The sequence below is a fragment of the Hippopotamus amphibius genome, chromosome 9 (assembly GCF_030028045.1).
Source record: "Hippopotamus amphibius kiboko isolate mHipAmp2 chromosome 9, mHipAmp2.hap2, whole genome shotgun sequence".
Lineage (NCBI taxonomy): Eukaryota > Metazoa > Chordata > Mammalia > Artiodactyla > Hippopotamidae > Hippopotamus > Hippopotamus amphibius.
In genome coordinates, this window is record NC_080194.1 from 71,935,303 (window position 1) to 71,962,617 (window position 27,315).

The 27,315-nt window shown below is 39.1% G+C and overlaps 1 protein-coding gene across 4 annotated transcripts; it reads left to right on the forward strand.

The window, feature by feature from the left end:
- Positions 1-1,472: 1,472 nt before the first annotated feature.
- ALG8 (ALG8 alpha-1,3-glucosyltransferase) lies at positions 1,473-25,461 on the forward strand. Of its 4 annotated transcripts, none has more exons than XM_057749256.1 (13): positions 1,474-1,781; positions 3,325-3,403; positions 8,567-8,760; positions 11,519-11,628; positions 12,831-12,898; positions 16,128-16,254; positions 16,496-16,599; positions 17,429-17,549; positions 19,797-19,936; positions 21,156-21,292; positions 22,964-23,061; positions 23,373-23,445; positions 24,826-25,461. In XM_057749256.1, the coding sequence occupies exons 1-13, from the start codon at positions 1,687-1,689 to the stop codon at positions 25,055-25,057; spliced, it is 1,578 nt and encodes a 525-aa protein (XP_057605239.1). In that variant the 5' UTR covers positions 1,474-1,686; the 3' UTR covers positions 25,058-25,461. The 4 variants fall into 4 exon arrangements, 3 of the variants coding, with proteins under 3 accessions (XP_057605239.1, XP_057605241.1, XP_057605240.1); XM_057749258.1 differs by having other exon boundaries at positions 1,474-1,746; XM_057749257.1 differs by lacking the exon at positions 3,325-3,403.
- The last annotated feature ends 1,854 nt before the right edge of the window (positions 25,462-27,315 follow it).

Consider the following 27,315-nt stretch of genomic DNA (forward strand, 5'->3'; position numbering starts at 1 on the left):
AGTGAAGCAAGGAAGGGGCCAAGAAATGCAGGCAACTCCTAAAAGTTTAAAAAGAAAACAGATTTTCCCAAAACCTCCAGAGGGCAACAACACTTATGACACCTTGACTTTAGCTGAGACTGATGTTAGACTTCACATATCCAGAACTGTAAGAGAATAAATTTTGTCACAGCAGCCTAGGAAACTAATGTAAAGTGCCTTTAAAACATCTAAGAGATGGCAGATAGGCAGTTGGAAGTAACGGTCTGGAGGTGACAGAAAAGAGATAGGGCTTGAGATATAAATTTGGGTGTCACTTTCACGTGGGTGGCATTTGAAGTTGCAGGAGGGCATAAACTCTTATGAGGAGAGTGACACTGTCACCGACCTGCTGTTCATCTTTCAGCAAGGTACTTAACTTCTCTGAAACATTATTTATTGAACATTTATTCCATCCTAGCATCATATCAAGCAATTTACAAGTGTTGTCATCTAATCCTCACAAACCACTTAAGGAGGCAGACAGCACTTCTATCTCCTATTTACAAAAAAGGAAAACTAAGTTTAGAAAGATTAGTCATTGAGGGGAGGGATAAACTGGGAGCTTGGGACTGACATATACACATTACTATATATAAAATAGGTAACTAATAAGGACCTCCTGTACAGGAAGCTCTACTCAATACTCTGTAATGACCTATATGGGAAAAGAATCTAAAAAAGAATGCATATATGTACATGTATAAAAGATTCACTTTGCTGTACAACAGAAACTAACGCAACATTGTAAATCAACTACACTCCAATAAAAATTAAATTAAAAAAAGATTAATCATTTGTCCAAAATCAAACAGTAGGTGAGGGAGACAAGACTAGCTCCTTGCTCCTCGGCTCTGATGGCCCAAGTACCAGCAACAAGGACACAGCGTAGGAGTTTGTAAGACCTACTGAATCAGAATCCGAACTTGAATAAGATCCCCAAATTATCTGTACATCAAGCGTACAGACAGAAGAAGCACTAGACTCTAGCCTGCCTCCACAGCGGGTTCCCCTGAGGGACGCCGCTCAGAGCCCCGCTCAGAGTTCCAGAAGCACAGAATGTTTTCACCTCTGTATCTTTGCCCAGGCCATTCTCTGCCCGGAGCTTATACTCCCGCTCAGGTGTCCGGATTAGGCGCCTCCAGTATCCTCAGGTACTCTTTCCCCCCTTGGCCGCACTGCGCGGCTTTGAACACTGGCGCTCCACAGCGAAAGCGCGGGGTCCTAACTACTGGACCCCCAGGGAATTCCCTCCTCAGGTACTTCTGGGATTACAATTCAGTCCCCTCCATTAGTATGTGAACGTCTCTAGGAAAAAATACACTTTTCTCTCACCCTAGGTACCCCAACGACAGGCAAAATCAACAGTCGGAGCAGACGCCCAGCAACCATTTGAACCAAAGCACTGAGTAGCACGTGACACTTAACTTGTCGCAGTAGAAACCGCGCAGACTCAGGGAGGCCCTCCTGGCCGGGGAACGAGGCCTGATGGTGAAAGGACCGCGAGCGGGAGCTTTAAACCCCCCAGCCGCGGCATCCAGCTGGCTGAGCCGCTGAGCGACTGAGCGCATGCGCGCAGCTCGCGGGCCCCGCCTCAGAGGGTCTTCCCCGCATGCGCGGGAGCGCGGGGCCCCGTCAAGTTGATTGAAAGCGGGTGGTGCTGTGGCAATGGCGGCGCTCGGAATTGCGACCGGTGGTGGCAGTTGGTTTTCGGCTCTGGCGCTCGGGGTGACTCTCCTTAAATGCCTTCTCATCCCCACCTAGTAAGGGACCCACACGGCCCGGGGCTGGACAGGGAGGCCCGGCGGTCGGTCAGGGCGGGAGGGAGAAGCGTGGATGCCCCTGGGTGAGAGGAGGAAAAGGGAACTTGAATTCGTGTGGCCGCTGCTACACCTTCGCTGTGCTTCCCACTCGGCCCTTTGATTGTTATTTCACCTGAGCACTAGATCATAGCCCTGGATGGCTAGGGTCAGGCCTGGCAATGCCTGACTTTAATGTTTCTGAGCTTCAGGGTCCTCTTCCTTCATATGCAGGTAAACAACACCCACCTCCAGCATTCATTCAGCCAGGACAGTATTTATCAGCCGCCTCCTGTGTTAGGCACTATTCTAAGTCCTGGAGAGGCATTTGGAAAAGATATTTCCGGTCCTTGCCCTCAGGGGAGTTGGCGGGGCGGGGGGTGCAGATGGACAAACTGGAAAGTTTCAGATTGCGATGAGGTCTGTAAAAGAGGTAGAGGGTGGCTACCGGGCAAGGCTTTTACTCTCCTCTTTTAGGATGTGATGTTGGAGTTGAAAGCTGAGGGATGAAAAAGGAAAAGCAACGTGAAAAAGTAGTTCAGGCATAGGAAAGAGTAAATGTGAAGGCCCTGTGGTAGGAAAGAACTCGGAGCATTCTAGGAACAGAAAGTGACCATTGCGGCTGAAGAGCAGTAAGGGAGGAGGAGGGTGACACAGAATGAGGCAGGCAGTGGTCAGGTCATACAGGGTTAGACTGCTGTGTGACAATGGATGCAGAGCCAAGACTGAAAGCATGAAAGCCCATTAGGAAACAAACCCTCGGTGGTAATGTGTATACAGTGGGTACCCAGTATTTATTAATATTAACATTGGCTTCCACATTCTGTTTATCCTTCCTATTTCTTCTCCCTTGACTTTTCCCCTCATTCCTTTGCTCCCTTCCCAGTATAGGGTTTGGTTTATTGGTATCCTTTGATTCAAGTTCTTGGTGACCTCTTGTTGGGTATGGAAGAGCTGTATATGTAGAATGTAAATCCATACTGATGTGTATATAAGCAATGAAGTGTATATGTAGGTTCAGCAAAATGACTACAGGGACTTGGGAAAAGAAGGGTTTGTCAGTTGAATTTTCTGCAGAACTGAAAACAAGGAAACATCTTTCCCTTTTAAAAGCAAATTGGAGAAATCTTACTAGAATTGTTTGTGAACAAGAATAAGTCACCTCTGAGCAATAGCCTGAGGTCCTCCCTTAAGAAAAACTATGGGCTTTTGGTCAGCCCTTTAGATAACGCAGAGACTCTTTACGTAGTATTGGGCTGGCCAAAAAGTTCATCCAGGTTTTTCCATAACAGCTTATGGACTAGGTTCCCCAACTTTTCCAGAAGGAGGTCTGGCCTCCAGGTAAGTGAGGTGTTTCCAGATTATGCAATACCTGTTTGTGTTTTTATAGGATAATGAGCTGTGACTTGTGTAGGGGGTGTTGGTCCACTTAAAAGCCTAATTTTAGAAATGTGAAACTGATAAATGTTATGAGATCCGATTTTATTCATCTGATTGTTTTGAGTAGCCATTCCACAGATTTTGAAGTACACCGAAACTGGCTTGCTATCACCCACAGTTTGCCAATATCAGAGTGGTATTATGAGGTATGTTTTAATTTTCACCTTTCTGGGGTTTTTTTTTAAGATGATGTGTGAAATCATATAACTTATTGATATTAAAACAGTTTTCCCTGTGATCATAGGTTGAATAAGTCTTTATAAAAATTGTATTCTTTCTTCATATTACCAAACTTCAATCCCCTTGCCTGGCACACACAAAGCCAATCTGCTGATCTGGGGTTATTGTGATGGAAAATACAGCATTTATTGCAGGTCACCAAGCAAAGAGAATAGGCAGCTAGTGCTCAAAAGACCTTGTTGACTTAAAAAAGATGCACAACATGAGAGCTGCGAGTTAACTGTTTTGGGGGCAAAATGAGGACTGCAGTCCAGGAGACAGCATTTCAGATAGCTCTGAGAAACTGCTCTGAGGAGGCGAGGGGAGGGGTAGGATATATAGGAGTTTTGCAACAAAGGGCAAGTAGTCGGGTCGTAAGATTACTGTTAATTAAAGAAACCAGATATGTCAAGTTAAGGAATTTGGCGCTTTTCTATGTGTGGGAAGATGCAAGAGTCTGGGCTCACTGAAAGCATTCCTTTGAACTGCACCTCTGCTATCTGGAGCCAGTATCCTGTGTTTTCACATCCTGAGTTTCCTCAAGGCTCACCGTAGGGAGTGGCTGCAGTCTGATAGCTGCTAGATGGTAGGTATTCTTTCTCTCCTGAGTTCCCTTAGGGCTCACCAGCTCACCATCAGTGGTGGCTTCAGTCGCTCTTGGCTGTGAACTCGCCAATGGCTTTCAGGCAAGGGTTTTTAAAGGCAACCATGGGGTGAGGTTCACAGGGTGCATGATCAGCTCACGGACATTTCTCTGATTGGTGGCGAGGTCATAGGGTGATGTTTTGGGAATCTTAATCATCAGCCTTCTGGTTCCAGTCTGGGGTCTGTGTGCTTGTGGTCAGCATGTAGTCACCATCCTCCACTGAGGGTGGGAGTGGGGGCGAGGGGGTCTTCATTTCTGCAAAACAGCTCAAAGATATGAGTACAGTTCTTATCTCTATCTGCTCAGGAGAAACTAGGAGTCCTGTGAGCCTGTTGTTCTAATCATTAACTACTTGAGTTTGCTCTTTGAAAGGTCAAACAAGAAGTTGGGGACAGGAAGAGTCTTATACTTGGGTGGCCCCAAAGGGTCTTACTTGGTTTCAGTGCCCTTTTTCTTTGATACTCCTCAATTCCTGAGGAGAACATGGTGGGACAAGAAAGGGAATAAACTTTTGGATAGAGAGGTTAATCATAAACTCTGCAAGGGAATTCGGTTTTAGGAGGAGTCAGTTTCATTCACTTCTGCCCTCTGGAACTATTAGGGAACCCCTTTACTTCAAAGTGAGTTTCCCAAATTATACATGGGGAATTATAATATTTGCCACTTCCATTTTGAAAGAACATTGGATTAGGAAAGAGGGAAAATTGGATTCAAGACCTGGCTCTGCAGCAGCATAGAAAATATATTTGATCTTTCCGAGCTTTGGCTTCTCATCTGGCACACGAGATTTTGGAATGAATTATTTCTAAGATCCTGTCTCTCCGTAATATTTTGTGATTTGTGAGGACAGGAATAATTGAATGTGATGTGTAGCTCTCTGGTAATATACAAACCATTCTCTTCTATTGTTATAAAAACTATGTCTTTATTTTTATTTCTGGTATGAGTTACTAACCTGCATATGATACTTTATGGAAAACAGACATCAGCTCAGAAATGACTTGATCAAAAAAAGCACTCTTCTGTCAGAGATATTTTTTAAGCCACCTGAAAAGTTTTCTGTGAGTTTGTTGTTGCTTTTTGGAGTTTTTGGTCAGGTCAGAATAGTCCTTTTTACTGAAAAAGCTTGAGAACAGTTGACCTAATTGACCAAGTTCCTTCTCACATAATAACACTGCAAGTATTCCATAGGAATGCTAAGGAACTTGAAGTCATTTCTTTAGTGTAAAGTATTTTCGTTTGTATGTATGCATATCATCGGGGAAACTTTTTGTGTGGCCTAGTGGTCAAAAGGTTGGGCTGTGATTTCAGACTGCCTAGGTTTGGCTTTCAGCTCAGCCACTTACTGCCTGTGCTGGGCAACCATGGGCAAAACTTGACCTCTCAAAGCCTCAGTATCCCCAACTATTCAATGATAATAAATAATTATTAGGATGAAATGAATATAATGTATATGATGTATCGATACTTAGCATAGTGCTTAGAACAAAAGTGCTCATTAAACATTATTAAAGGTTATTAATAATTAGCATTAATAGTTAATATTATTAATAACCTTCAGCCTATCAATGAGAAGGCAGTCCCCCGTCTCACCACTTTCTTCTTTCTCTCTGACTATTCCTTCTTAATCTCCTTTGCTAACTTTCTTCATCTGCACACTCTTTGAAAAGGGATTCCCTCTGGCCCCTCTTTGTAGTCCCTTTTTCTTTTAATTCTGTAATTCTTTCTGGATGTTCTCTCATTTACTCCTATAACTTTCACTACTACCTGTTACCTTAGTACTCCTAAAACGGTATTTAGGCCAGCTATCTCCTGTTATTTGCTTATTTTAGATAGAAGAGGTCTATGTAAAAGCGATTCTAGTAATGGTATACTTTTGTTCTTCCTGCCTTCCTCAGCAATAACAGCAAATGAAATCAACAAGGAGCAAAACTCAGTTGTGAGCAGTGGACTGCTTTGTAGAGCCCTTCTTAACTTTGACTTCTACCTTTCTGTTCTGGCCTCAAATTTAAATAATTGGTCGATTGGTTGGGAAAGACATTAAAAAGACCCATGATAAATATTTATGGAGTGAACACAATTGTTTAGAATCTTTGTTGACCTAAAACAAGTAGACTGCCAGTTATTTCTCCAGTAAAAATGGGTTTATTCAGGATCAGCAGAAAAATTGCAATTCAGGGTCTGCAACCATAGCGAGTCATGTGCAAGTCCCCGTACAGCACAATGAGGGAAGGAGAACCCTTTTAAAGAGACACAAAGAAATTTGGGAGGGCTAGAGTAAACAAAGAGTCCATGGCTTTTCATTGGCTGAGTTATGACACTCTGAGCTCTTTGCAGGAAAGAGGAGACTTTCTTCTTCCTGTTGGGCTCTGCTGTCCTCCTAGGGCCTGAGACCTCCCATTTCTAGCCTCCCGACTCTATCTTAATTGAGGTTTCTGTTTATTAATTTTTACATCTTCATATGTGAAAATGAGGTTGGATGTTTTCGTATTTGAAGAAATAGCTCTGTTGTAGCAGCTTCATGAGCTAATGGATTTGGAGTCAGAGACCCAGATTTGATCCCCAGCTTTACAACATGTAAGTGACAGAACTGTTCACTTAGGAGGAAATGTTAGCTAATCACTTTCCTGGCTTCCCAAAAGCTGTTTACGTAAGACGATGGCCCCAGCTGGAAATCCCTGAGGTCAAGAGGGCCTTCTGGGCTAGGTTTGGGAAGTCTTTGTGGGGAGAAGGAGCAGCACATAGAGGGAGTCTGAGTGGTGTGGGATTGGGGATAGCAAGGGAAGGGCAGGGACATTTTGTTTTGGAAAAATGACCACCTCAGGCAGCACCTGTTCTTTCTCCCAGCTGTTTTAATGCTTTCTGTTCCCCATTTTATTTAAAGTAATAAATATGTCGATAAAGTAGGAAAATCTTTTACACCTCCAATAAAATAAATGGCTCTTTAAGGGTAGAGTGAGCTCTGGCATAGAAACTGTGGCTGGAAACCACAGATGTTAACGAAGTCTAAATTCATGTTGAATTTCTTGAAGTTATATGGACAAGTAATGTCTAAGCTTTTTAAAAAATCAAGAAATCATTTTTGAGCATTCACTACCCAAGATGTCTTTATTCATAAATTATAAAGGCACTGTCCTATTAATATACTTTAAGAAATAAAAATTAAGAAGGATAAGAGTAAAAAATAGAATTTCTAATTTTTCTGTCCAGTGTGACTCATGACCCCACATTGGAGGTTTGGGGTTAGAGAAGAAACTTTTCATAAAGGAAAACTTAGTGGGTGGATTCATAGCCTGAGAGCCCCAGACAGAGAGCCTCTGGGTTGGCCTTTGCACTTCATACCTGCAGAGGGAGCAAACAGGCTACTGCTTGGGCCCTCAAGTTTTCATTCATCTTTATCGTGAACAAAGAGCTAATATGTAGTTTGAGTCTCTCTTGCCTCATTTTGTACCATTGAGAGACCCTAAGTAGTAGTCCCTGTGGGCAGGAAGTCCCAGTGAACCCTCAGTGCGCCTCCAGAAGGAGAGGAGTTTTCCATTGAAAAGAACAACAGATGCAGGGTAGGGAGAGTATTACTGTCTCCGCTCTTCTAGATGCAAGGTCTAGTTTTAGGGAAATGCTATGGAAATAGTAATAATTTTTTAAATGATAATAATTATTAACACTTAGTTTATATTTTGTTCAATACTATATATAGTATTTTATATATGTGTGTGAAATTTAATAACCCATGAAGTAGGTACTATCATGCATGCTGTATGAGTGCAGAAACTGAAACAAAATAACAATTCAGTATCATAAAGTTTCTATATAATTTATATTTTATATAAAGTTTATATGTTTTTCATATTATCTGTATTTTCATTTCATCATTAGGGACCATTCATTCATTTAACTAATGATTATGTAATACTTAATATATCAGGAACTTGCTAAATGCTCAGGATACAGAAATGACAGAGTCATTTCTGCTCTCAAGGATCTCATAACAGAGTGGAACAAAAGATAAGTAGCATCGGTGTAGCATTTTGTCGATTATGAACATATTTTATATGTATTATCTCATTGAATCCTCACAATATCTCATTTTACAGACAAGGAACTTGAACCCAAGCTAGTGAATCGTTTGTTATGCCTTAGCTCCGTTTTTATATTTAGATGAGTAGAACCATGTCATAACCAAGTTCATTATTACAAGGTTTCAAATTAATTTCTTTTAAAGTATAGTTGACTCTAAGGAAATTGAAGACTGTTTTAAATAACTTAGGAGACACACTTTGGTGTTCTGCTCTGTCTTAGAAATTTTCCTATTTATGGCATATTTTAAATGTAACTTAATTTCATGTGTTTTTTTAAAGATCAGAGAATGAAAATTTCCAATCTTTGCACCTTCTTTGTTTATTCAGTTACTTAGGGTATATTCTATCTTCAATTTTTACCACAGACAACTTCAGAGTGGACCTTGGATTACCCCCCCTTTTTCGCATGGTTTGAGTATGCCCTGTCACATGTTGCCAAATATTTTGATCAGGAGATGCTGAATGTCAGTAATCTGAATTACTCCAGCTCAAGGACCTTACTCTTCCAGAGATTTTCTGTCATCTTCACAGATGCACTCTTTGTGTATGCTGTCCACGAGTAAGTCTAAGAATGTCATTTCCTGTGGAAGGTGTTGAGGAAATAGTATAGTATTAAATAGTATTAACTTGTTCCTAATTTGGGGCAAAGTTCATATAACAGCAACTGCTAGAACAGTTCAGAACTGTTGTGTTTTAAACTTCACAATGAGTAATTACAGCAAGCAGTCCAGCTGAATCTTGTGGAAGAAAATGGGGGCTAAGGTGGGATTACAAAGTATAGGTAGAACAAGAGATTGTGAATGTTGTGAAAAGTAGTCCCAAGCAGAGTTCCAGGACTGTTTCTCCTGCCCCAAATTGCTCTACATGCTTCTCTTCCCTTCCTTGCAGCAGGCCACCAGAGGCTGGCCTGCCCTGCCCTATTCTTTGGGATACACACGCACACGCATCAGCACAGCACACCAATGCACCCACATGCGTAGTGCTAACCACCAGTGGAGTTTCTACTCCAGTCAACTCAAGAAATCTTACTGAGTGCTTTTAGTTGTAGTCTCTGGATTCTTTCCTTCATGAAGACTCTTCACTAATTTTAAGTTATGTTTATATTTTATATTTTTAAGTTTTATGTCTTATAAATTACTTTTAAGTAGCTGAATACACATATGTAGAATGTTGTGCACAGTGACTTTCAAGTAGTGAGTTCCCGGTTAATGTTGGTTTCTATTCTGTCCTAATACTTAAGCCTGCTGGTATGATTGTGACAGAGCAGTAACTGGTGTCCATTCAGTGACCCTTATCATAAATAGATCACTTCTGTTTGTGAGGCCTTCTAGACTGAACTCTTGCCCCATTCAGAAAAGAGTCCCTTGGGGATGTTTTAACCCCTGCTCATTTTCATGGAATAACTCCTGTTTGGCACCCTGACCTTCATTCAGTTTATGACCTGGCAAGAATTGGGAGGGAAGGTTATATGTAATGTACTCCTTTTAACTCAGAATGTTTAAATTCACACTCTTAAGTGTATACAGGCAAAGAGAGGGTGTAGAATTCATTTCCACCTACAGTGTAGAGGGAACAGTTAAGTAAGGTAAAAATCTACAACAAGGCATTTTGTATAGATTAGTCACTTAATTTTCTCAATTACCCTGTAAGGTTACTATCTCAGTTTATGAGGAAACTGAAGCTGCATGGAGGAAAAGCAGGACATCTTACAGATCAACCGGTTTGCAAGGCAGAAATAGAGACACAGATGTAGAGAACAAACATATGGACACCAAGTGGGGAAAGCAGGGAGGGTTGGGGCTGAATGAATTCAGAGATTGGGATTGCCATATATACATTACTAATAAGAAAAAAAATACCAAATTGTACGCTCTAAATATATGCAGTTTATTGTATGTTAACTGTATTTCAATAAAAGTTCTTTAAAAAAAAGGAAAAGAAAAGCAGGACACCTTTTGCTAACCCCTATTTAATTGCATCTTTATTATGTCTCCTTTTGGTTTTAGATTTCTTTGTTTTTAGAATTTGCTGATATTCAAATGAAACACATTTAAAAAAATCTTTTTATAGAATAGTACATCCTCATTGTCAAAATTTTGGAAAACAGAAAGCACGTACACATACACACAAAGTAAAAATGACCCATACTCCTCCACTTACAGCTATCACTATCAACATGTGATGTGTATTATTTCAGCCTCTTTTCTGTGTCTGAATTTAATTTTTATAAAATAAAAATGAGATCATTCTGTTTTGTCACCTGCTGTTGTCACTTACTTACTATATCTCTACCTTTAAATGCCTTCCTTTTTTTCATAGGAGTTTTTTAAATTATTTGGGCAATCAAGAGCTACAGGTTTTTGGCTTTATTCTTTTTTTTTTTTTTTAATCGCCTCCACCATCCACCTCCCAAACTCTCACAGGTCTATTGTTAATTTGGCTGGTATGATGATATTTAATTTAGAGTGCTGTATCATTCTGGTCTGCATTTTTTAATCTTAAGGACTAAAATAGTGTGTGTGCTCTCAATTTTCAAAATCCTTACATTTGGGTTTTTGGTGGATGGTTTGTTTTATTAAATGAAGACTGTTTTCAAAAAAAAAAATGAAGACTTCTGTTTCAAATCAGCATAACTGAGAAAGAGACATGGAACTGGCCCTGAGGCCTTTCTTTCTGCTCCCACCTTTTTAAGCAGTCAAGAATGGCATGGACACCCCAATCCCTGTTTCTAATAAACTGACAAGGAAGCAACTAAAATTTTCCCAACCCACTGGAACTACTTGGGAGAGGTGACACCTAAGGGCACCTTAAATGGAAAGTGTCGATATCACCGGAACTGGACTCCATCACCTTTCTTTTTCCTCCCTATTAATAATTGGCAACATAAGAGCTGTGATTTGGGTGCAGTCATATTGAAGAGCTACAAGAAATTCTCTCGGAGTCTCTTTCCTCCTTTTTAAAAAGAAAATTTCCCATCGTCCTTGAGAAGTAAATTCAATACTCTGAATGAAAACATCTAGCATGCACTGAGTACTCCATAAATAGCAGCTTCATTTCCTTCATCCTTTTTCTCCTTCATTTCTCCATCTCTTTCTTCCTTCCTTCCTTTTTTTTTTTCTGCTGTTCAGCCTGAATGTCACTTTTTGATCATTCATTTTCAAAATAGTTTCACATTAAAAAAAAAATAGTATGGACAGTTTATCAGAAATGGCTAATAAAATGCATCAGAGTATATCAGAGTGTACTGTGCAGAAGTGTTATGATGTTCTAATGAAGATTAAAGTTGTTTCTGATTCTTTCCTCTTGTTCCAATATAGGTGCTGTAAATGCATTGATGGGAAAAAAACAAGCAAAGAACTTACAGAGAAGCCAAAGTTTATTCTATCAGTATTACTGCTGTGGAACTTTGGGTTGTTAATTGTAGACCGTATCCTTAACATTTTATGTACTGTTCCTTATTTATTTGATATATACTAAGTATAAGATTAATTCTGTAATGGTAATTCTGAAATGTGAACTGCTTTTGAAAGTGGATGTGGGGTGGGTTAGTCAGTTCCCCAAACTGTGGTCTCTACCCAACTTTACCAGACTCTGGTCATTCTAGCACTTTGTCCCTGAAAAGTTAGTGGTAACATGCAAGAACCAGTTAAACCTCCAGTAAAGCAATATACTGGGATTTATTAACTGTCTTTGGATTAATCTACTACACATATCTTAAATAGTTTATAACACATTCTAAATACATTTTGTAGGAAAGGGTGTGTCACAGTGTTACATATAGAAACTGACAGACCTTCATGCTTTTCTGCCATCTTGGCTTACCACATATTAATAGACAAAGTTCTTAAACCCAAAGGGTCTGAATGAGGGACTTCCCTGGTGATCCAGTGGTTTAGACTTCGCCTTCCAATGCAGGGGTTGAGGGTTCGATCCCTGGTCGGGGAGCTGATTCCACATGCCTCACAGCCAAAAAACCAAAACATAAAACGAAAGCAATATTGTAACAAATTCAATAGACTTTAAAAGTGGTCCACATCAAAAAAAAAAAAAATCTTAAAAAAAAACAGTCTGAATGTGACTAAAATCCGAATGACAGAAGCCGAGTTTCTACAGTTCTCATAGAGGTAGGCAGGTGTGGAGGAAAACACCTAGACTTTGGTTTAAGTCTGACTTGGACTCGAATCTCAATTATGTTGTCCAAGTGGTGTTAGGCCATGAGTAGATTAATGCTCTGAGTTCTAACTACCTCACAGGTTCATTATATATGTGCTATAAACAGTGGAATGCTGCATGCAGTGGCCTTCATAGCTATTAGATCCCTTCCTTTCTCATCCCTGACTCTAAACAGCAAAACAAAACAAAAAACTCCTTTAGCTGCTGACTTTTTAGGGTACAGAAAATATGGCAAAGTTTCCTGATTTTCTTATTAAACATAAATTTTAATTGAAAAGTTTGTCCAGGATTTGACTGTTTATAGAAAACACTTTTATGAAAAGTCCAAACTGGTAGTAATAGTTTTGTCTTTAATTTACCTATAAAGGAAGCATCTGCAGTTTCTATACTCAGTCTGCTAGTGCAGTTCATTGTGAATTTGTTATCCTCTGTTTTCCTTCCTTGACCTAAGTCCAGATATTCATTTCCAGTACAATGGTTTTTTATCAGGATTAATGCTACTCTCCATTGCACGATTATTTCAGGTAAACACAAAACAGGCTAATTAGTATTAGTTTGGTTTTTAGCTTGCAAAGGTGATAGGTAAATTTATTTGACCAACTGTTTTGAGTTGCTACGTGCTGTAGACACTTTTATTGAGTATTTCTCACAAATCCCATATTCTCTTTTAATAATACTTTTCTCCATCTTACAGATGAGAAAATTATACTCTAAAAACGTGGTAGAGTATGGCAAGCCTGAAATAAGCTTGAGTTTCTATATTTGGTTGGGATCGTTTATCCAGGAATGAAATCTTCAGCAGTTTATACAGTATAGTAACTGTGATGGCAGGGGCCTTAACCATCAGAAGCATGTAGCATAGTGTAATAGAAAGTATGGAATTTGGAACCAGGAGACCTGGGTCAAAATCCTGAATAACCTGATAAGCTGTGACACTCAGACACATTCAAAACTATTGGCTGCTTCGGATTGGGTACATTATATATAACATCTTATTGAGTAAACCTTGCAACTATTCTGTGAAATTGTTCAAATTATCCTCCTTTCATAGAGGAGGAAAGCTGGTAATTCAGATTTCTGGGACACTCCCCTGTGCACTGATTTAGAATCTCTGGGATTGGGCTTCAGGAATCTCCAGGAAATTTTGATACACGATCAGCTTTGGGAACAATTAACCCAAGGCAAGTCTTTCAACCCTCAGCCTCAGTTTTCTCATCCATAAAATAAAATTTACCCTTTATATATTCTGTTTATAAGATGGGGCCACCTACCTCACAGGGACTTTGGAAAGATCAAATTCAATAATCTATTCTAAAGTTCTTTGTTAACTATAAATGTTTGGATAAGTTTTTTTCTTTTAACCGTAAAAAGCCACATCGTACATAGATCATAATTGGTGTTCAGTGAATGAATGTTGGATGGTTGTTAAACAAATGAACTAAAGTTTAGCTATAGAACCAGCTAGACTTTCTCTGAATCTTAAATAATAAAACTGATGGAGATATTTGGAAGCATCCCATTGTTTTTCCTTATCATTCCTAACATCTATTCTAGACCACACCTGATGAGACAGTGAAAGGAGGAGCCTGACTTTTCATGGTCCCTTTGGCAGTTTCTTTGCTGAATCCCAGGACCATTATCTCATTTGTTCCTTCCAAAATTCCTGTGAGGTAGGTAGAATTCAGACTTCTTTAGTTACAGTCAACTCAGTTTGGAGGTTGTTTTTTTTCTCTCCTAAATCAGAATGCCTTTAATTCTCCTAAGTAGTTTGTTAGATCAAGTACTACTTGATGCCTTCAGCCTGATCGTACTTTATGTTACCTAATATGTAATATAAGATTTAAGTGATTCTTTGTTAGCATATCTTGTAATCATTTGTACTCTCATTCCCAGATCTTCTCTGGAAATAAACCCCAGCTATTGTATAACTATAAGTGGGTGAAGGTAATTAACTTCTCTGGGTTCCTTAGGGAGAATTTGTGGTGTGTCATTATGATGATATATCTTGTACCTCAGCATCAAACGTAGTACTTAATAAATACTTGTTGAAATGATGAATTCATGAACCCACTAGGCTCAGTATAAAAGTTAGCTGGAATCACTTGCCTCTGTTCTTATATTACATTTAAACCTTTTTATTATAGAAAATTAAAATTATATACAAAAATGGAGGAAATAGTACAGTGATCTAAACACACACACATAGAAGGTTATTTTGAAACACATCCCAGATGTCATATTTCATTTGTTAATTATTTCTGAATACAGGCAGACCTCAGAAATATTGTGGGTGCTGTTCTAGACCACCACGGTAAAGCAAATGTCTCAATAAAACAAGTCACGTAAACTTTTTAGTTTCCCAGTACATATAAAAGTTTTGTTTACACTATACTGTAGTCTGTTAAGTGCAATAATGCTATTATTATGTCTAAAAAACAGTGTACATACCTTAGTTAAAAAATACATTACTTAAAAATGCTATCATCTGAGGCTTCCACAAGTTGTAGTAGTAGCATCAAAGGTCACTGATCACAGATCACCATAACAAGTATAGTGATAATGAAAAAGTTTGAAATATTGCAAGAATTACCAAAATGTGCCACGGAGACAGGAAGTGAGCAAATGCTGTTGGAAAAGTGGTGCCGATAGACTTGCTCAGTGCAGGGTTGTCACAAACTGTCAATAAGTAAAGAACACAGTATCTGTGAAGCACAGTAAAGCAAATCACAATAAAATGACATATGCCTGTATATCTTCAAAACCATATGTTTTTTTCAATGTGGTAAAATACATATAAGATAAAACCATCTTAAACCATTGTTTTCTTCCAGTTTTATCAAGATATAATTGATACACAGCAGCTGACATACAGTTCGTGTCACAATAAGCTTAGTGAACATCTTTCACCTCATATAGATACAAAATTAGAGAAACAGAAAAAAGTTTTGATGAAAACTCTTAGGATTTGCTCTGTTAACAGCTTTCGTATATAACATACAGTAGTGTTATTTATATTTACTGTGTTATATATTACATTTCTAGTACTTGTTTATCTTATAACTGGAAGTTTGTACCTTTTGACTACCTTCATTCAATTCTCCCTCCCCCATTCCCCACCTCTGGTGACTACAAATCTGGTCTCTTTTTCTATGAGTTTGTTTTTGAAGTAATAATTGATCTACAACACTTAGTTGCTGTTATACAACACAGTGATTCAATATTTCTATCCATTTCAAAAATGATCACCACAAGTCTAGTTACAATCTGTCACCATATAGAGTTATTGACTATTATTTCCCACACTGTGCATTTCGTACCCATGACTCATTTATTTTACTACTAAAAGTTTGTACTTAATCTCTTTATCTCCCTCACCTATTTCTTTCCTCCCCTCACCCATTTATCTTAACCATTTTTAAATGTACCGTTCAGTAGTGGTAAGTACATTCACATTGTTGTGCAACCAATCTCGTGTTTTTTATTTTTTAATAAACTTTATTTTTCAAAATACTTTTAGCTTTACAGGAAAGTTACAAAGATGATAGACTTCTTTGTACCCCCTCACTCGTTTTCCCCTAATGTTACCATCTCATGGTACATTCATCAAGACTGAGAAACCAGCATCAGTACACTCAGATTTCACCAGTTTTTCCACTAACATCCTCTTTCTGTTCCAGGATCCAATCCAGGATACTACATTATTGTGTTTAGTCTACGCTGAATTTTGAATTATTTCCCTTTTAAATCTCCTAGAAAAGGCATATAGAAGGAGCGTTTCTCTTTGCTGTTCTCCTACATTTCAAGCACATTTACCTCTATATAGCACCAGCGTACGGTGTATATTTGCTACGATCTTACTGTTTCACTGCAAACAAACCAGGCAAGTTTTATTTTATTTTTTCTTTATTTGATTTTATCTTGACTTCGTGGCTTGCTTTGTAGAGGGTTTTATGAGGCACAACAGGTATGTCTCAGCTATTGATCCTACAAACCCTTTTTTTGTCTGCTCTTGTTACATCATAAAGATTGGTGTACCATCATGAGATACTTCTAGTTTGGGCATATTGTAGAAGCTGTGGCTTTCCGTGATCCTGGTTAATGATAATGTTCCTTTTCTGTAGATGGGTCCATCCGATGGAACAGCTTCAGCTTTGTCCGTCTTATTTCCCTGGGACTAATTGTTTTCCTAGTTTCTGCTCTTTCATTGGGTCCTTTTCTAGCCTTGGTAAGTCTTTTATTTGTTATAAAGAATACATGTTTGTTGTTGTTTAGCAGAATATAAGAAAGCCAGGAATATATAAAATAAGCAAAACTACTCCTTATTTACTCCTTCCCACTATTACTCCCCAAAGATAGGATAGTATTCTTTCAGACATTTTTGTACTTATGCAAATATGTATATGCATATATTTGTATGTTTAACTATATGTCTCATACACACACACACACACACTCAGAGATGACAATCATTATTCACAGATTTCCATATTTGCTAATTTGCTTGTTTGCTATACTTTATTTGTAACGCCAAAATCAATACTCACAGTGCTTTAACAGTCATTCATTGACAGCAGATGTTCTAAAGTGCCCAGAATGTTACAGATATTCAGCAGGTGTTTTTCTTTCTTTGCTTCTTCCCTCATGCTGAATTCAACAAATTAATTTTAATTCCTGCTAAAATTAGGAAACACTGCATCTCTCGTGAAGTTTTCCCTGCCATCAACTTCTCTTCAGTCAGCTTGGTACAGCTGCAGTCTGTGTTATCCTTTGCCCCTTATGAATTCTTCCATTATTATACTTATAATATTGGACTGGTATTCAGAGTACTCTGATGTATCTTGTCCCACTTGACAGATGAGAAAGTTGGACAAAAAAAGGTTCCGTGAACTGCTCAGGATCACATAACTACTTCCTTGAAGGAACAAAGACCAGAACTCAGACCTCATAACTTTCTACACACTATGCCACAGACTGTACATTATGCCACAGACTGTACCCTAGCTCTTTTTTTGAATTTAGAAAAGATTGATTATTGTTTAATCTCTTTTCAACAGAACCAACTGCCTCAAGTCTTTTCCCGACTCTTCCCTTTCAAGAGGGGCCTCTGCCACGCATATTGGGCTCCAAACTTCTGGGCTTTGTACAGCGCTTTGGACAAAGTTCTGTCTGTCATCGGTATGCTAGCAAGCCTTCTTAATTTCTTTTTTTGGGGGGCAGTGCTGTGCAGCTTGTGGGATCTTGTTTCCCCAACCAGATATCAGACCCAGCCCCGGCACTGAAAGTGCTGAGTCCTAACCACTGGACCTCCATGGAATTCCCTAAGCCTCTTATTTAGACTATGAGTATTGAAAGGACTAGTTACATGGACAAATAGGAAAACCTGCTTTGTGTTTTGAATGTGGCTGAACTGTTTGTTCTCCAGCCCTGCATTTCAGCTTTCAGAATGAACAGCGGAGTGGTTCTAGGGACTGAGACTTCTGTGCAGGAAACAGACTGCATTCCTTATGAAAGCTCTTTGTGGCAAAGAGGTTGTTGCTCCTTTCCTTGGGAAAAAAAGTAAAATATTTAGACATTTTTAAAAGGTAATTTTACCTTAAGTAAAACGCTATTCAGTAGTTATAACCTTACTTTTAAACTTAAAAATGTGAAGAAGAGGAAAAGAAGAATGTGTAAGTTGTGACTCTGGATACTAAACCAATAAGGGAAATGATAGCCACGCATTTTAGCGTGAGATGAGAAGAAAGGGAAAACTTAGGCTATGCTTTTAAGTTTGAGGTGTGGTGCAAAAGAATTTATACCTTTAGATGTTTCTGAAAATAATGCTCTGTGGGACAACTCACAGTGTCTCATTTGTGAATACAGCCTCGCTTGATGGGAGATGACAGGATCAAGAGAAGGTCAGGTAAACTTTTTCCGTAAAGCGACAGACAGTGAATATTTTAGGCTTTGCAGGCAACATAAGGTGTTTTGTTGTTTGTTTACAACCTTTAAAAGTATAAAAACCTGTTGTGAGAAGCACATGCAACAATAGGGAAGTGCCGGGCTGTCAGTAGCAGGGGCTTTGGAACCAGACAGGACTGGTTTCGATTCTTCCACCTGTTAGTTGTGTGACTTAGACACGTTGCTCATCTCTCTGTGCCTCAGGGGGCTAAAAGTAATGGCTACAAAGCCCTTGGTACATGGTAGGTGCTTAATGGGTGGTGGCTGCTATTCCCGTTCTGGATACGTTCTTACAGGAAATCATAATTTGGTACTATCGCTCACCCACTGAGTCCAGCCTTGATATATATGGCATCTTATAAAGTAAGTTCTTAACATTTCTAAAAGCGTTAAACAACCAGCATGATATGAGGTACAGGGGTCGCTTGCCTTATGTGAGTCAGGAAACTGTTGTACCTCACCTTCTATATCTGTCTCCTCAAGGATGTCGTGAATGGAAAGTCAGTGGCAGGTTAGGCAGCTCTGTTTCAGGCAGATAGTTATTAGCTTTACGAGAGAATCAGCAGGCTGAAGGAGAAAGGGATGAGGTGAATGAATAGAAAGTATTTTGGTGGTCTGCGCCTTTCCCACGTTTCACTAGTTCTCAGTGGCATTAGACAGGGCCGTTGAGGGGCTCAGCCTGTCCCTGACTGTTCTGTTAGCTTGTTTGGGCCGGGGCTGGCATCTTTATCCTCACACTTGGTTCATTTAGCAGGTATTTCTTGAACTCCTGTGTGCTGGGGATAGAAATAAATTAATTGTCATTCCTGCCTTTAAGGAACCCAGTACAGTAGAGGAAATGAACACATGAACAGATACAGTGCAGTGTGGTGAACACAGAGACATGTATAAGAGACCTTAGCCCACAAGAAAATTAGCTCTACTTCCTGAGTTAGGAGCTTTCTCAGATGAGTGAGTGAATTAGGAATTAACTTTGCAAAGCGAGTAGGCCATTCTAAGCAAAGGGAGTAGTCTGTGCAAAGGGACACAGGTGTCAGAGTGGTTATGTTGGCTCATTGTGGCCAAGCTGTAGTTAACAAGGTGGAGTAGATGAGACTGGAGAATTAGGAGGGGGCTAGATCACGGAGTGTACTGTGTGCTATGCTTAGGAATATGGACTTTATCCCATAGGCAAGGAAGGATTCAAAGCTGGCGTGTGACATGGTAGACCTGTATTTTTGAAAGCCTTCTTCATTTTAGAGGTGAGAGCAGATTGCTATTCATGCTGCCTGCCAGCAAGGTTTCCTGTTCCAATACAGACAGCTGCAGTCTAAACCAGAGGCATTTTAGGCAGGATAGTGCAGGACTGAGTTAATGAAATCTTGACCTTGAAGCAGTCATAAAATTTAGTAGCTTATTTTTTTTCCTCAGGGAATTGATTGGTAAAATATGGTGTGCCATTGATCAAAACAAAACAAAATCAGATGTCTGTTTACTCTGTAGGTTTAGAACTGAAGCTTCTTGACCCCAAGAAGATTCCCAAGGCTTCAATGACAAGTGGTTTAGTTCAGCAGTTCCAACACACAGTCCTTCCATCAGTGACGCCCTTGGCCACCCTCATCTGCACTCTGATTGCCATATTGGTAAGAATTCACACGTGGTCCTCATTTCTTGAGTTTTCTCTACTTTTCTTTTGTGTGGCTGGTTGAATTTTAACTTTCAAGTTTTCCCAAAACTTGAATAGGATAAATTCCATGGCTGTAATCCTGCTGCAGATTGAGGCATTGCCTAGCAATTCTTAGGGTAACTTTGAACACCATAAGGAAGGATTACTAGTAAAGCCTCTTTGAGAGAGGTTCTCACCAGAGGCTAATAGACCATCTGTTCACTGTCAGATGAGGAAGAAAGAAAAGCCCAGGGGAGGGAACTTGGGCCACACCGCGGAGAAAGAGGACAATGCAGTAGGGACATCAGGTTTCTGTTTTCATCCATAGCTAACTGATCAAAAGTCTAAATTTGTCTGGACTACATGGATATTTTGTCTTGATGGTAATGAATTGAGAGAGTCAACAATGGCTGTCTGAGCATCAGATAAGAATCTTATGAGTCAGATGCTCTTATAGGCATCATTCATAGTTGTTTTTATTTGTTTGTGATCATGATGCTGTCAATTTTATGATATAATTTTTGTAGAATTCAATATAAATAACTCAATCATGTCTATAATTACAGTCAGTATTAATTTTGTTTTCTGAATGATCAAGCCTGCTCACAAGACACCTGACCCCACTTAATTACATGGCAGTACTGATCTATAATTAAGCTCTGTTGGCCTACTTGTCCACATGTTCTAACTGAGGTTAAAGCTTTTTTTCTGAAACTTCAGCCTTGTAAACTGCATACGGAAGGCCATGGTTTTGTTGTAAATTACACTCCAGCCCACAAACTTAGGTGTTTGTTTATTAATGTGCTAAGATCTAATTTATTATTAGCTCCACAATATCAATGGACTTTTGTAGTTTGACCTAGTAGGTTCAGTGACTATTAATTAACTAATTATGAAGGTGTAATTAGGGGTTATACTGGACATCCTAGAACTTTATTATTTCTTATCAATTTTGATAAATAGAATTAATTTTAATGAGTTAAATATTATTTCCAAATGCCTTTTTTTCTGAATAGTTATTTTTATGTTAACTTTTGGTGGATGGTTCACAAAGTGAATTATACCAGTTTGATGAAGAATAGTCTTAAGAGCTACTGTTCTGCTTGAGATGATGTAAATTATGTTCACCTGAACAATGTTTCAGTAAAGCCTATTTTAAATGATACTGAAGTTTTATCTTTGCCTATTGTTTCTAGCCTATTTTCTGTCTTTGGTTTAAACCTCAAGGGCCCAAAGGCTTTCTCCGATGTCTAATTCTTTGTGCCTTGAGCTCCTTCATGTTTGGGTGGCATGTCCATGAAAAAGCCATACTCGTCGCAATTCTCCCAATGAGGTAAGCAGATAGCTCAGTCAGCATTTCTGGTGTATTTCACAGTCATCCTATTGTTTTCCATTTGATCTGTCCCTTCTTGACGTGTTCAGTAGAATAGGCAAAGGCAAAGACGTATGGGAACAGATTTATACAAGGACAGAATGGGGATGCTTAACTTGGGATCCTTGCACCTGTGAAGGTTCTAAGGTATGCAAAACTACCCATATTGTTCCTACATTCTTTGATAAGATGTACTATAGTGATTAAGAACCATGATACCAGGCTGTTACTTCTGGATATTGAATGGCAGCACAATATGAGAAAAGCATGGGCTTTGGTGTCATCACACCTGTGTAAATAAGGTCCCACGGTTCCTTGTTAAGTGTTAGTAGTCAAAGTAAGGATTGAGTCCCTTATGGAACAATACCTAACATATGTGCAGCACTTCAGATTTTTCAGAACTGTTGTTGGTTAGTTTGGGGGCAGGGGGTGTTGTTTTGTTTTGTGTTCTTTCTTTTGAGCGTCACAACAACCTTTAAGATAATTAGGATTGGACTTACCTGGGGGCGCAGTGGTTTAAGAATCCACTTGCCAATGTAGGAGACACGGATTCAATCTCTGGTCCAGGAAGATTCCACATGCCGTGGAGCCACTAAACCCATGTGTCACAACTACTGAGCCTGTGCTCTAGACCCCGCGAGCCGCAACTACTGAGCCTCCGTGCCTAGAACCCATGCTCCGCAACAAAAGAAGCCACCACAATGAGAAGCCCCCGCTCACCGCAACTAGAGAAAGCCTGCACACAGCAACAAAGACCCAATGCAACCAAAAATACATGCATATGTACATACATACATACGTACATAAATAAATGAATTTACTTAAAAAAAAAAAGATAATTAGGGTAAATGGATATCATCCCCTGTCTTCATGTCTGCAGAAACTGGGGCTCAGAATTTAAGTAACTTATCCAAAGTCACACAACTAGCGAATAGCAGGGTTAGGACTTAAACCTGAGACTTATCATGCTGAATCTTAAGATCTTTTCACTGTGCCATGCTAAAAAAGAAAAAAAAAAAGGCGTTTTAAATTTTAAATGTGGTAGTGTCCATTTTATATACAACTGAAACCCAGTTAGATAGATGGTAATAGAATTAGCCTTTTTCTTAAGATTTTTCTTAAATCCTGAGAAAAATCATTTAAGCTCTGAAAGAACATTAAGCAAACTTGTCAGATCAGTATCTGGCTTGTCTGGGTTCATTTAGCAACTTAGAGTTTCCAAATTAAAAAAATAGAGCAAAACTTCTAATGTCTTTATAGAAATCTTATTGAACACCAGCAGGTGTAAGGCATTGTCCAGAGAAGCGCTATAAGGTTGGAAATAAAACTCCCATTCCTCTTTCCCTGGCTGCCACCGCTAGGCAGCTCCCAATCCCACAATATTCCTTTCTTTGAGGAGGCAGTTACTCAGAGAGGCAAGATTCTTCTTTGAATGTTCCCTGATTCAGTGTGGTACATTTTTCTATGTATTGCTTAAAGTTTCCCACTTAAAAGATTAATATTCTCAATTTAATTGGACTTGTAGCAAAGTCCAGTTCTAGAAATAATATTAGATACAGGTTACTCCAGCTATTTGCAGTGTAAGCTTCATTTAATGTTTTAAGGAATTACTATAAAAATTTTTATTTTTAGCCTCTTAGCTGTGGGAAAAGCAGGAGATGCTTCGATTTTTCTGATTCTGACCACAACAGGGCATTATTCCCTCTTCCCTCTGCTCTTCACTGCACCAGGTAAATAGCTTCTTTTAAGAAAGATCTGTTTAATCGTCGTGCCTTTTCCTCATAGCCTACAGATCAGTACTGTCTGATTTAAACAAACCTTAAAATCTCTTGGAAAGAGAGAGCTCATCCATTATTTTAAATAAAAGCTCCAATGTGTCCCTAATTCTCAGTATCTTTAGATGTCACAAAAATGCATAGTTAAGCTCAAAAGCATTTCTAGCACTGTATAGCCATGTCATTGTGATTATATTCCCTTAAGTATCATAAACCTTTCTCTTACCAACTTAATTATCATATGTACTTTTTTATTCTTTTAACAGAACTTCCCATTAAAATCTTACTCATGTTACTGTTTACCATCTATAGTATTTCCTCACTGAAGACTCTATTCAGGTAATCTAAAAAAGTACAATTAAAATTATATTTACTCTTGTGAAATGTGTACTTCTAAATGATTATAAGCCTTTTAAATTTTGTTTTTTAAGTTTTAATGATAATATCACAACATTATAAAATATCAGCAGATAGAAGGAGAAATTACCCATATGCCATCACTCTGACATGACAACATAAGTCATGGCTTTAGTCTGGGGGAATATTTTAGGAGGGACTACCCGGTTTAAATTAAAACTTTATATGAAAACTAAAAAATGTAATGTAAAATAATGCATTATGAGTAAAACCACATGAATACAGATGCCTAAAACCAAAAGATATGTAAAATTTTCTTACATATCTTAGAATTATGTGAATTATGAAATTTTTTTCTTTTCTAAACTTAATGTTACCTATATAATTTTTTAAAGCTTGCTTATGGTTTATATCTGATTGTGTTCATAAAACCTCATATGCTTAATTATGTCAAAACTCAATTATAACCATGTGACTCAGCAATTACACTCTTAGGTATATACCCAAAAGAACTGAAAATAGGGACTCAAACAGATGCTTGTACACCAGTGTTCATTGCAGTTTTATTTACGGTAGCCAAAAGGTAGAAACAGCCCAAATGTCCATCAACAAATGAATGGATAAACAAAATAGTGTATATACACATAATGGAATATTACTCATCCAGAAAGAAGAATGAAGCTCTGATATGTACTACAACATGGATGAACCTTGAAAACTTAGGCTAAGTACAATAAGCCAGGCACAAAAAGGGCAAATATTGTATGATTTCATTTATGTGAGATATCTAGACTAGGCACGTTCATAGAGATAGAACATAAATTAGTAGTTGTGGGGACCGGTGGGAGCAGTGATGGTGCTGGACAGGGAGTTAGTATTGCTTAATGTGTCCAGAGATTCTTTTTAGGGTGTTGAAAATGTTTTGAAAGTGGATGATGGTAATGGTTGCACAACATTGTCAGTATACTTAATACTGCTTAATTATATACTTTAAAATGGTTAAAATAACAAATTTTATATTATTTTACCACAACAAAAAATTATGTATTGTTTAGCATATTCTTTATTCCAGTATCACTGTATCCAGCCCCCTTTCCTCATCCAAATGCATAGCTAATTCTCTCTCAGCAACCTCAGCTAAGCGACAACATGGATGATGCTTGGGTAAATTTGGATTGTTGAGTTAATGTAATGATGTATCATTATCATTTTTTTCTAAATGTGAAATTTTATGCATTCTTTTGGCTCTGGCTTTATCTGTACTTCACATCAGGACAGTGCAGGTGAGAAGCTTTAGCTGAGAAATGTTTGCAAAAGAAGAATGACTCATCTAAAATCAGACTTCTCTCCTTTTTTCTTCAGAAAAGAAAAACCTCTTTTTAATTGGATGGAAACTTTCTACCTCCTTGGCCTGGGGCCTCTGGAAGTCTTCTGTGAATTTGTATTCCCTTTCACCTCCTGGAAGCTGAAGTACCCCTTTATCCCTTTGTTACTGACCTCAGTGTATTGTGCTGTGGGCATCGCATATGCTTGGTTCAAACTGTATGTTTCAGTATTGACTGACCCTCCTTTCGGCAAGACAAAGAAGCAATGAATAAAGGAACTGCTTGGATGTATTCCAAGCAATTATTTCATGGGAAATTAATCAGAACTTGAGGAAAGTTGCTGGTGGCATGAACCATTCATTTCAGTAAATCTGTTTAAGGACCATTCTTCTAAACTTGGCCTTGCCCAGCCTAGCAACCTGATTGTCACCATGGTGAGAAGCCACTTGTCCTCCATAAGCAGTGAAACACATCTGAAACAAATCTCGCTTTCCCCTATTAAAATTGTCTGAGATCATTGAAACTGCGGTGCTTGCTCTAGGCAAGGAGGGAGTCTGATCAACAACATGATTATCTGTAGCCTGTGATGACCATTGTCAGGGTATAAAGCATAATTAGAATCATGTGCTAAGGGAAATAGAAATAAAATACCATTTTGTATTTCTGTACAAAACATTTTTGGATCATTTCCAGCTCCTACATTTTCCTATTGGCCTGCGCACAAGCAAATGTCCCCATTCTGTACACCTTGTTCCAGGAGATTTTTTTTTTCATTGAAATTATACACTGACAATACTCGCAAAGCGAGGGAGAATATTTAATGAACTGTTTGGCCTGTCAGCAGAGACTGTAAACCACATCTACTCTTACATTGTGTTAAGGACATCTTGTACAGTTCATTTATTCTGAAAGCAAGTACTGCAATTTTGATAAGACTTCTCATTCTCAAACTTTCCTCATGTGAGCAGACTTAGGGTTTTTTGCAGCCTAGTCTTGTCCTCCCCCTACCTTGAGAGTACTTCATACACATTATCCAGGACCCCAGTTTGCCTAGTATCTGCTGCACATTCAAATTCAACCAACATTTACCTAGCCGACACTAGGAACTTTCACACATTTTATTTACCCATTGTCCCATAAGAAGATCAGAGAGAGACCAAGGTCAATAGAATCCTGGGATGCTAATCCAGCTCTCCCAACTCTTAAATTCACTCTGTTTTCCCAGACTTCTTGAGTCCATTCAGAGAAAAAGATTTTTGCCAAAGGGGGAGGGAAGTACAGCCCCTCTAGCCTCTTTTCCTTGCTACAGTCCCCGTTGCACCCTGTGCTCCAGATGTCCCAACAACTTAGAATTCCCAGTGTGCCATGCTATTTCATACCTCTGCTTCCTTTCATTCTTGCCACTTCCTTCCTTTCCTCTCTCTGCTGACTTGTCTACCCTATCATCTGACTGTATGCACTTCTTCAAGATTCAACTTCACTGCTACCATATCTATAAATATAAATGTAATACAGTGTAATGATTAAGAGTAGGGGCCTTGGGATTTCCCTGGTGGTCCAGTGGTTGAGACTCCAAGCTCCCGATGCAGGGGACCCAGGTTTGATCCCTGCTCAGAGAACTAGATGCTACATGCCACAACTAAGAATCCTCATCCTGGGACTTCCCTGGTTGCTCAGTGGTTAAGAATCCACCTGTCAATTCAGGGGACACGGGTCCAGGAAGACACCACATGCCTTGGAGCAACTAAGCCCATGTGCCACAACTACTGAGCCTACGTGCCACAACTACTGAAGCCCACTCGCCGATAACCTGTGCTCCATAAGAGAAGCCACCACAATGAGAAGCCTGTGCACCACAATGAAGAGTAGCCCCCGCTCACCACAACTAAAGAAAGGCCCCACACAGCAACAAAGATCGAACACAGCCAATAAATAAATAATTTTAAAAAAAACAAAGACAAGGGACTTCCCTGGTGGTCCAGTGGTAAAGAATCTGTCCTGCAATGCAGGTGACACAGGTTCGATCCCTGGTCAGGGAACTAAGATCCCACATGCCGTGGGACAACTAAGCCTGTATGCCGAAACTGCTGAGCCCGTGTGCCTCAACTAGAGAGCCCATGCACCCTGGAGCCCGCACACCACAACTAGAGAGAAGCCCACGTGCCACAGCAAAGAGCCAGCGCACCGCAATGAAGACCCTACGCAGCCAAATAAATACATAAAATAAACAAATAAATATTAGAAAAAAAAGATTCCTCATGCTGCAACTAAAAAAAATCCTGTATGCTGCAACTGAAGATCTCACATGCCACAAGGAAGATCCTGTGTGCCACAGCTAAGACCTGATGCAGCCAAATAAATAAATAAATAATAAAATTAATATTAAAATAAAAGAGGGGCCCTGAAGTCACACAGCCTGATTTTAGAGTTGCCTGCATCATTTTTTAAAATCTGTAGTCCTTTGCCTCATTGTCCTCATTTCTATAATCACAAAAAACTTCGAACCCTGCTTGGCACATATTATATG

Coding starts and splice junctions, on each gene's coding strand:
- ALG8 (XM_057749256.1), top strand. CDS start 1,687: ATGGCGGCGCTCGGAATTGCGACCGGTGGTGGCAGTTGGTTTTCGGCT. Junction 1,782..3,324: donor TGCCTTCTCATCCCCACCTA/GTAAGGGACCCA, acceptor TGTTTTGAGTAG/CCATTCCACAGATTTTGAAG. Junction 19,937..21,155: donor GCACTCTGATTGCCATATTG/GTAAGAATTCAC, acceptor TATTGTTTCTAG/CCTATTTTCTGTCTTTGGTT.